The sequence below is a fragment of the Augochlora pura genome, chromosome 4 (assembly GCF_028453695.1).
Source record: "Augochlora pura isolate Apur16 chromosome 4, APUR_v2.2.1, whole genome shotgun sequence".
Taxonomy (NCBI): Eukaryota; Metazoa; Arthropoda; class Insecta; order Hymenoptera; family Halictidae; genus Augochlora; species Augochlora pura.
The window spans coordinates 7,834,171-7,845,305 of NC_135775.1; the positions used below are offsets into that span (position 1 = coordinate 7,834,171).

The 11,135-nt window shown below is 52.3% G+C and overlaps 1 protein-coding gene across 1 annotated transcript in view; it reads right to left on the bottom strand.

Annotated features, from left to right (window-relative positions):
• Ser (protein serrate) overlaps window positions 1-3,899 on the bottom strand; it is a 63,743-nt gene extending 59,844 nt beyond the window's left edge. Inside the window, exon 1 of the mRNA XM_078178980.1 lies at window positions 2,560-3,899. Within this exon, the coding sequence (XP_078035106.1) occupies window positions 2,560-2,607 (48 nt within the window). The 5' untranslated portion in view covers window positions 2,608-3,899. The remainder of the gene's footprint in view (window positions 1-2,559) is intronic.
• Window positions 3,900-11,135: the final 7,236 nt, after the last annotated feature.

Genomic DNA, 11,135 nt, shown 5'->3' on the forward strand with positions numbered 1-11,135 from the left:
GAGGAAAGCTTTCTGCAAATGCCAAATGACTAATAAACAAGGAAACTTATTAGATACACGGGACAACGTATGTCGTCGAAGAACGGGTTACCAAAGGAAAATATAGATTCAGCGAGCAATCTCTGCGATAATACAAATCCTTAATGACCCGAAGGAAATGCGGGTGCCAGACCATAAAAATTCTCCCGCGAGCAAGTCGATTCCCGTATCGGGCACAAAAAATCAGTATTATTCCTCCGGCGATCAGATAAATCGGGTTTCACCGTCCGATTCGTCGCGGCGCGGCGCGGCGCGGCGCGAAGATTTCCGTCCGAGCGTCTCCATTGCTGCGTGTCCCGGGCGCGCACACTTCCTGAACAAACACAACGCGTTCACGAGAGCGTGTAATAACCGCAGGAAGATACAAATAAGACCGTCCCATTACACTGATGCAACGTGTTATACATTTTTCGACGGTGTATCGGGGCGGTCGCGACCGCGGCGCGGACAATGGGGATACGTGGCCGGAGCCGCGCGGCGCACAATACGCCGCGTACACCGGCGAGGGCCAGATGATAAGTGTGGGTGACGAGGCAACATCGGCGGAAAAAGGCCCGTAGTTACACCGTAAGTATGTATCTCCTTGATGAGAACAAGGAGGAAAGGACGCGGCGCGCCGCCCTCCTATCCTTGTGCAAGCGACGAAAGACGTTGCGGAGAAACGGAGAGAAGAGGAAACACGCGAAACCGTCGTGGGACACCGGCGTGTATCGCAATCTCGGTGTACAGCGTCGAGCAAATGCGAGACGCAGCTGGAAGTTCGAGCCGCTCTTCAAGGTGTTTACTTCGGCTGTCGCGTAATTCACGTCGAAATCGTCCGACGAAAAAGGTATACGATCGAGCGTCGTTCGCGTGTTCGATGTTATCGCGTGGATCTGCCTCGAAATCGAAACACCGAAGACCCTGTACGCGACCAATTAAAACAACCTTCGCGTGGGATTCTACCTTCGTGGCGCTGCTTCTTTTCGCCGTAACGAGGACTAAATGTTGGCTGGACTTTTGCACGCTCGTAATTCGTGAAAATTAAGAAACGACCGATTAAGATGATATCGGGCTGAGGAGTCGCGCGGGCAGCGGGACACGTGTCGGCCGAGCATCTTCAAGCATTCATCAAATTAGTGTCTAAGATAAGTTAATAAACCGGCATCGAATGATTCATCGCTGCCCCGCCGCTACTTATCTAATCGCTCCACTTTGCGACAGTTTGCGCGTCGTTCATCCCGATCCGTGTAATTAATATGTTACGTTTTTCCGCGGTCGGGATCGATATACGTCTGACAGGAACGTTTGCGGCCGGGTAATTACGGTTTATCGCGGCCCCCGACGTTATCATTAAGCATCGGCGAGTAATTGCTCTGTCTCCGGCGCGGCCGCGTCGCGTCTAACTGGACTTTTGCCCGAGTAATTTGCTCGATCATAGACGACGCCACGGTAGAATGTTATTACGCGTGCACACCTTCGCGTTGCGTTGCGTGGGCTTCAGGTGCATGAGAAACGCCGCGCGCCGGCCGCTTCTTCCGCCCTATCAGTATTTATCGCGATCCTCTCGAACCTGATCCGATGCGCTTTCTACGTTCTAAATACTTCCTGGCGCACAGCTTCCACATTTTATGCTAATTCGAATGGTGGACGTTTCGATTCCTCACCTACTTTTCCATCCTGTTTCGAATCACTATCTCGTAATACGCAAGAGGCTATGGAAGTTCCTAAGCATACAAGTTTTCAAGTGTGCGTTCGCTTTCGAAATTGGGTTAAGTATCATATAAATTTACGATCAAATACTTGTGTTAATCAATTTTGCAATTTTCCGTCTTATTATACTCTGAGGTACTAAGTTCCAAATGGAAACAAAGCTTTAGATCGAAGTTGCAGCACAAGTACGTTAAAAAAATTCCAAGTACCAATTATTACAATAACGGGATAAGAAGATTATGCATCTTCTGCTTGATTGCGTTATTCCAATCGAAATTTTCAGTAGACCTGGTTCCTTCTTTCTTCGAGGTTTCTAGTTTGGACAAGAGGATGAATTCCTCCTTGCCGCATTCATGCTTCCGCCATGGCGCACGGCGGTGGCCGTCGACCCTTTAAATTACGACGAAGATCTCTATTTTCCGACTCGACCTTTCATCCGAGGGCAACCATGCATGGTGATTTTTTGTTCCCAACAAGAATACAAACAACGAAAGGAAAATGCTGGACCTCTCGGACTATTCTAAAATTTCAATACATCCGGACAACTTCTAAAACTTGGATCGTTTCGGTCTTTTTAAATAAAAGTCCTCGACTCTACAGATCTAATAACAGCACGTCGTGGTTCTCGCGACGGATGGTCGCTTCTTTGCGAAGAATTTCCGACATTATCAACTCGCGTGCTCCGAAATTGCGAACACGAGTCCGATTGCGTGCGGAGTGGTACCCCGTCAGACTCATTAGCCCCGTGACAGCGTACATGCCCGTATGAGTCGAATACGGAAGAGCGACTCTGTTGTCGAGAATAGGGCAGATAAAGCGTACACGTACCTGTATGAGGTGGGCAAGGAACAGGACGTAGGCGGCGGCCGCCCTCATGTCTTCCCTCGAGGAATCCCTCGACTACCGCATCACCATTCCCCGTGGGTCACCTGCGGTCTTCCTCAGCCACTCCAGCCAACGATTTATCAACGGCGTAGATCTGTGTTCCGCTTGGTATTCCTCAATCGATCGTTGCAACACTCGTCACACCTGTATCCACGATCTCGATCGGCCAGATCCGCCCGCCGCGATCGGCACACTACACTTCTCCGACGCTACTTCCGGTCCACGCACACACCGTATACGATCCACTTGGTCTCACGGTTCTCCACTTTGTGCGACTCGGTCAGCCGCGGTTCTCGAACCTCACGACGACACTGTTTTACACACTGGTAATTAACACAATCCGCTCTCGATCCCAGACAAGCGCCACGATTTCGTTCGAATTGTCCACGGGATTTTCGCCGCAGGTCGCCTCCTCCTCGCGGGTTCGCTTTCCAACGAAGAGACCAGCAGAGCCGAGCATACAGCACCGAGATGTTTACGCGCCGCGACTACGCGACAGGTACCTTTCCCTCGCGCTCGATCGCGCGATATCGCTGCGGATCCTCTTCGTGCTCCCCCTTTCTCCCGATCGTTTCACTTCGGACCTCGGCAATTAATTGCGCGGTGCGCCGCGGTTGTTTACCATGTCCCCTCTGCTTGGATCCTCTAACCCACTTCGGGGCTCTAGCCAGCGCAGCACGTGGTCAAGCAAAAGCTTCTACGGCAAACACTCGTGCACGCGTTTTTCGAAGGGGTTGACGATCAGAGTCTGTAAACTCTCGATAGTTCACTGAGAGGTTAGATCCTTTCGACGAAACAACACAAGCACAACCATCGGGTACAACCCCCTAAAATCCAACTAGTCTCCGACGCAGCTGATCGTGGACAATTAATCCAGCGAGCGATCGTCGAGCCACGACCAACCACTGCGCGGGGCAAGCACTGCTCAGTACGAGATCTCGCCGAGGGCGAGCGTGGTATCGCTGTCTCGAATCCACCCCTGTCACATGCGCAGCACAAACAGTCGCGATAAACACGCGTTGCTAAACTGTCCGGCTTCGGGGTCCCCGGTGTGTCAGCGTGTCTCCTCCTCGGGGAACAGGTGTGTGGACCGGAGCACACGCGCGCGGGGCCCGCGTAGGTACGCGCACCTTTCCGCCGATGGTGCCTTGTGTGCGTGGTGTACGCGTGCGTGTACGATCGCGTAAACACGTCGGTACAGTCGGGTGCGTGTGCGTGTGTGTTCTCGTGTGTGTTGCGCACGTTGGAGCACGGAAACACAGCACCTCCGCGGGGTACACGAGTCGGTCGCTCCGGGGATACTGAGTCGGAGCCGCAGGCCGGCCTGCGGGCCTCCCCCTCCCCCTTGCTCGACCACACTCTCGTTCGCTCTCTCTCCCTACCCCGTGTCTTCTTTGCTCTCTAGCCGCTCGCTCCCCCTTCCTCTCTTTCTCTCTCTCTCTCTTTCTCTGACTCTCTCTCTCTCTCCCCTCTCTGTCTCTCTCTCTCTCTCACTCTCTCTCTTGCCCGATCGCGAAGCCCCTACCCCCGAGGAGCCTCCCTTCTCGCCGAGCTTCCCCACCTTCTCCTCCGGGAGCATCAACGACTCCCACCATCAACGGGGAACACTTCGCCTCGACCCATGGATCCGTTCTCCTCATCGTTGCCTCTTTATACACGTTTACTTGGCCTCTCTCGTATGTCCAGCGTGCCTCTTGCTCTCCCATCCGTTCGCGTATCTGTGACCACGCACACACACACACACACACACACACCGCCGGGACGGCCAAGGGGGCACACACCGGGGGCCCCGTGTGTGTTCGCGCGCGTTTCTCGGTGCAACGCCGGTGTACGATTGTGTAAAGGGGAATTGCCGGTAATGATGTGTTGGTGCACGAGGAGAGATTGTCTCCTTCTCTGTTTCACCCGAGTGCCACCATCGATGTGTTCGCCTTTCTAGAAGGCATTACACGATGGTACACTTGTGCCCCGCTTGGTCCGTGGATGCTGGGCCCTCGCTGCCTCCCTGGGTACCCGCGAGACTGCCTGTATATCTTACGATCGGTTTCATCGCGTTGTGTATTCTCACCTCTCGGCTCGGGCCTCTGGCTCCGATCGAGTCGTTTGCACGACACCGGGGGCAGGAACGGACCCCCGCGGCACGGAAAGGGAACGAGAGAGGGAGGGGGGGGGGGAGACATTGATACGGATTTCGTGGATCGGTGGACAACGGGTTCCCATGGCCGTGTGTTACGTGTGCGCGGAAACGATCCTCCTCGGAGGGCCATCGAGATCGAGCGTTCCCGAGGAAGCGTCCAATTTTCGTTGACCGGTGATCCGAGTCACGTAAATTCGAGTTATTAAATGTACGGTTACATTGACGATAATGATACGTGACCCGGAAAGCGGGAGGAAAAAATAAACAGGCGGTCCGCGCAGACTGCGAGTCCCGTGGGAGAAGAAGAGGTTCTCGGTAAGGGACCGGTGAGGTCGAGACGAAATTATGTATATTCCGGAAGAATGATTTCGGACGATGAATAATGGATAAGTCCTGTCGCGTGTCCACCGTCATTAACCGGCTATCGGGACACGGTAATCAGCTCTCGCGAGAAATGCCATCGGCGCGGATCGTCATTGAATTTCTGCCCCCGTATACGACGTTCCACGTAATTCGCGTGTCGAGTTATCGCGTGAACCGAAGGGACGGTCGGTTAAACGGCAATAAATTATCGCCGCTGACCGGGACCCTCGTCCAGCGGACTCGATTCTAGTCGCGTTCTCGTAGAGAGGTCATTCCGCGAATTGGACGCGCGCGGGAATCGGTAAGGAAGCCTGCGGGCATCCTCGCCGACGCGGCGCGCCTCGCGTCGCTCGAAATGCTCTTAGATCTCAAGGTCAACCGATCGTCGATTTCCGCGACCGGCCGAGCGAACGCGCGCGCGCGCGCGCGCCTTACAGCCGATCAAATTCGTTTTAGCTGAAGCGGTTGTGTCCCGCAATCACCCACGGCCGATTGCAGACATCTATCTCTGCCCGGGCAAAAACGAGCGGCCATTTAACGAACCCCGCGGCGATCGAAATTAAATTTTCGCGATCCTCCCGGCAGCCCTGATCATCCACTCGTTACAACACCGAGGTCAGCCTCCCCTGAAAGAACCTGTACCGAGACGATACGCTGCGCTGCGGCGCGGCGTCTGAAAGTCGTCGCTGCACCGCGCCGCGCACTTTCCCTCTCTCTCTCTTCTTCTCTCTCTCTGTTCTCTCTTGAGCGGATCCGCGAGTATCGTACCCTAACGTTGCCCGTGTGGTAGCGTGGCGGTATGGCGCACTGTGGTCCACGGGACGGATGGACGCACGGACGGACGGACAGCAGTAGTGGGATACTGCGCGGTGGATGCTGCTGCTGCCTGGTCCATCTTTCTCGTTCCCTCGCCGTCTCCCCCGTGTGGCTCGCCGGGTCCGAGAGTCTGCTCGTCTCTTTCTAAGTTGGCCGGTCATCCTTCATCTTTTTCCGTCCGACTACCGCGGCTTGTTGCGTCCCGCTCTATCTCTCCTACCATCTCCGTCTTCCACGGGGACTGGCTTACTACTCGAGGGGCCAGAGTTAGCCGGCGGGCATCATGGTGGCTACACCGCTGGCTGGCTGGCTGGCTGGCTGGCTTCTCGCGTCTCTCGAAGGCTCGCAAGAGAGTGTGCCCCCCGAGGGTCAAGGAACTCCCTCGGGAACAGGTTCACCTCCTCCTCTCCCTCCATCACGGTGCCCCTCCACCTCGCTTCCACCTTGAGCCGCCCTATGCCCCCTCCGGTTCGTACCTTAGGGTTTTACTTATTTTCTTTTATTACCGCTGCTGAGCATGTGGCCACGCTTAACGCGCTCGCGAGTGCTGGCCCCGCGCGCACACGCTGGCCCACGGATCCACGTACGTGCACGTAAACGCACACGGTACGCGTTGGTCCACCTCGGAGGCCCGTCAGTCTCCCTCGACCCCTCCGGGCCTTCCTCCGCCCGTCCGTCCTCCTCCTCGGGCTGTTTTCTCTCCTCTTAGGAGTCCTTAGGTACTCCAATATGTGAGCACATTATTACAAGCGCAACAGAGGCTCCCCAGCCGAGGGGAGGGTTCCGCGGCCAGGGCCCCCGGACCCCGGACCTGCGAGCCTCCGGGCCTCCGGGCCTCCGGGCCTCCGGGCCCCGGGGCCCGCGGAAGGGGCTGAAGCCGAGGCGAAACGCACACGCGCTTCTGGGCGGACGGAGAAAGCGCGCGAGCGTGCACGCAAGGGTGTTTAGGTGAAGCCACCATCCGCACCAACCCCCTCCGTCCCACCGTGGCCCAACAACCGCCCCTCTCCGCCCTATTCCCTTCTCACTTTCCTCTCCCGATCGTTTGCCTCGCTCTCTAGCTCGTCTCCTCTCCTCTCCACCCCGCTCCCTCGCCGCCGTCTCCCTCTCTTTCTTTCTCATCGTTCTCATCGTTCCGACTGTCCCACCGGCTCTCGCCGAGAGAGTCAGATACCAGATTCCACCTGTGCTGCCTGATATCTTGCCCGTTGCTTGCTGCCGTGCTCATCCGCCTTGTCTTCGTTGTCTCCCCTCGTGTCGTGAGATCGTTTCGAATTCGTCCAGGGAGTTCCCGGACTTTTTACGTCCCTCGGACGCGGCCAAATGGGAGAAACTGTTGCGGAACGAGGATGTTCTACCGGATGATCTCTTTCAGGAATTTGATATTCCACTCGTACCCCGATAAGCGACCCTCTCCCCCTCCTCCTCGGCCGGACTTCTGAATCGCTTACAGAATTTTCTACTTTGCATTCGCTCGCCTCCTGCGCGGTTGCCTTCGCGGCCTATTTGTTGAGGACGCGCGTCCGCGTCTTTATTGTTTCGTCGGTGCGCCGTTTGACGTTCTTTCGAGTAACCTTGGCCTGAGAATTTTCGCGACTCGAATTTCTCTTCGACGCCGAAACGTTTCAAGCTCATTTCCATTCCGATTATTCCCGCAGGCATTATCCGCTGGCTGGTTTACCGAAAGGTCTTCGCGAAATTAAGGCGTAATGGATACGCGACGGGATACAAACCGCGCGCGGGCGCACACACAGGAGAGGATTTTAATGATCTTTCTTCAGGTATTCGTCGGGTAGGCTATAGATACCAGATTCCACCTGGGCCGCTTCATGGAAATCATCCGCCGCTCGGTGGCTTCTTGCCGGACGGTAGAAGCTTCTGCACTTGATAGCTTGTCAAGGAATTGGTGTCCGTGAATAGGGAAGCTTTTAGAATGATGAAGAACTACAACGGATTGCTTCCTTCGGGAAGTGGATGAGCGGTGTATAACAATATGGCTGTGCTGGCTCGTGGATCGGAAGCAACGTCGACGGAGGATTGACGAAGACGAATGGAATCGACGAAAATTCTCGTGCCACGCTACTTTCGCCCTGCTCGGTAACCACTTTGGCCTTTGTTTCCAGGCTTTTTACCTACTTTGGCTCAACACTGACCTCGTCACCTGTGGCCAACAACCAACTTTCTACTCTTGGTAGCTGCTCCAAATTTTTTCGGCTATTTCTCTCCCTTTTACATAAATTCACTTAACACTTTATCGACCGGTGATCTGGTCGTAAAAATTTTCGTTTCTATTTTGATTTTATTCACCTTATTAATCGCCAAAGGTATTTAATATTTATAAATTTATATAATAATTTTGAAGCTTGTAGTACACTTTAACACATTTATCTCAATAATAGATAACAAATTAAGGGTTACTATGGCAACCGATTCAAAGGCTACCGATCGGGGGGAAAAGCCGATTTATAGACTACCGGTCGATAAAGTGTTAAGTGCCGAAATAATATGCGTTTCATCTTGCTAATATTATTATTATTATATAAACTTCGGCATTTTTTAAAAGAGCTATGTGTATAGATACTTTTCTCCCTCTCTTATTCTCTCTCTCTCTCTCTCTCTCTCTCTCTCTCTCTCTCTTTGGTTAACCTAAAACGTGCACGTCGTATACACTCTCCGCCCGATGAAAAATTTACTTTGTCACGTCTCCCGGGTCATAAGAAAAACAACGACATTCGTGGAAGGCAGACGACGTGTTCCGAAGCGAGGAAAGTTAAGAAGAAGGATCTCTCCGATCGTGGAGCGGCTGCTTTGCATGCATATCACGAAACTGGCGAGGAGGGACTCGGTTCCCCCCGGTTCCGTTAACCGCGAATACACGTCAGATGTCCTTTTGACACGGCACGCTAATTGCTCCGCTGAAATCGCGTGCCCGTTACGCAAACCCGCGAATTAAAAACCGCATTCCGTGCCATTGCCCGGCTCGTTCTTAAGCCGCCGCCGCCGACTCTCGCTGAATATATAAAACCACGGTCCTTATCATCGCCCGTGGACGAACGGAATCGTCCCTTCTCTCACGTGCCGATAAATTCGATGCAATCTCGGCAACGAGGGGAAAAACGTTGTCCGCGTCGCCGGTCGCTCGGGAAAAAAAAACTCGTCGAGCGCCATCCGATTAATTTGCAGAGGCACAATCTCCTCGCCGTATAAGAGACACAAAGAGGATTCTCCGTGTGTGCGCGCGCGTCATGGCGACGATTCGTTAACCTCTAATAACACGTTGACCGTTCCCCGAACAAACGCCAGAGGAAAAGGACCCCCCCGTCCACCCCCTCCCGCAACAATGTGTAATTTTTGCCCCAGGCCGGAACACCTTTTGATCGGTGCTCACGCGAGGACACCGCGATTTCATGAATTAATAATGCGTCCCGGCAAAACGTATTATTCAGCAAATTACACGTTCTTCCTATGCGGCCCCGTCGTGGCTCGCGCTAACGCGCCTCGGAATCGGACACGGAGCGTCGATTCGTAATTGTATTCATCCCGGGACAAGAAACGGCCGGTGGAATCAAGCTTGACGCGTATAGGAATACGAGCCTCTAATTCGTTCTTTGAAAGGACGCGCGGTCCCCCCGTCGGCCTTTCAGGCTGTACGCCGGGCGCGGAGGGGCGCCGGGGGACGCCGGCAGAGGGAAATGTGGAAAGACGCATGTCGTACCGTTAATTCAGTGACGTTGTCAATAACGATCGGACGGAGATGTATAGATGGATGGCCGGATAAAGGAGGGAGATTTATCGACGGCCCCCTCGAACGCGGGCCACGTTTACCGGGGCCTCGTGCAACCAACCCAAAAAAACTCGACAGGTGGATGTTGATGCGAGCCGCCCCGAAAGAAACGCCCTGTACCCTACGCGGTGGTACTTTGCTCGATCGGAAACGCTTCGGAAGCGGTGCTTTACCTAGCACGGTAGGGTTTAATTCGGGTAGCCGGTCGGATACCGCGCCGCCATCTTCAATCCTCCGGCAGTGACTTCGAACGGTGGATTCGGTCAGCCCCTAATAGAATAGAGAGATAACTTAAAAAAGTTTCGGTACCGCCTATCTACCTAGTTCCTGATACTATGTCGGATACACCTGGATTTACTGCGTTTCTTAAACTCAGTGATGCTCGATAGCATTTCGCATGGAAACATTGTTTGGTAGGCAAGAACTCGAAGAGAGATCGGGGTTGAAAGTAGCAATTCGAATTTCGACTTCGGTTGTGGAAAAATTATTACATCTACAATAAAAACTTGCATATCAAAATGTTAGCTACTTTTCTGATAATATTCAGACACGATACTTTCAATTTTTAATCAACAATGTGCAAGTAAAAATGAGGATTCAAGGAATTCAAAAATGCTGTTGTAATAATTTTAACTTGCTTAAATGATTACGAACTCCTGGAGCTTGCAATAAGTAGCCCTTTTCAATTAAACTATTTACTAAATTGAAGATCGATAAAAGTATGAAATAATTGCATTCACATAATAAAAATACATATAAATTTACGTTATAAAATAAGCATAAATCTACATAAGTATATTACGACTCTCTTTTTTCATTCTATTCTGTTTTTTTTTTTTTTAATATGTTAGACAATTTTAAATCGTTAAGAAAAATTTACTTCGGTGTACCGGAAACTTATTTTTGTTACTGCGCTAATTGCATACCTATACTAGGGTCAACGAAACGAACGAGCGAAAAAAACAAAATGTAAAATCAATGTAGCTGTCATTGGCTGCTTAACGACACTTACAACTCTGCTGTCTCATTTCGTCGATCCAAATTATCCGCGTTCCGTTTGGCCCTGTTTTTATTTGTCGGAACATGTTTGCAAATGAAAGAACTAAAATCTGTTGTTGATACGACGAAAAAATAAAAAATGTGAACACTGAAGAGACTTAGAAGACTTTGATAAACTAAACTCTGCTACAGTTATAAAAAACTTTAAAAAAGACAAGACGCCAAAACATCCAAACGTCCTATATCATTTTGTCGAGTGCTGTTTACAGCTGTAGATATCAAACGAACATGCCATCGTTGAGATACGTGTAGTGTCCTATCATTAAATCGCGTGGCGTGGCGTAGGCAAGAAAGAGACGGCCGGGAAGGGGCATCGAACGAGTCCAATTTCGAGCAATAATCAGCGAAGAAAAAGGGTTT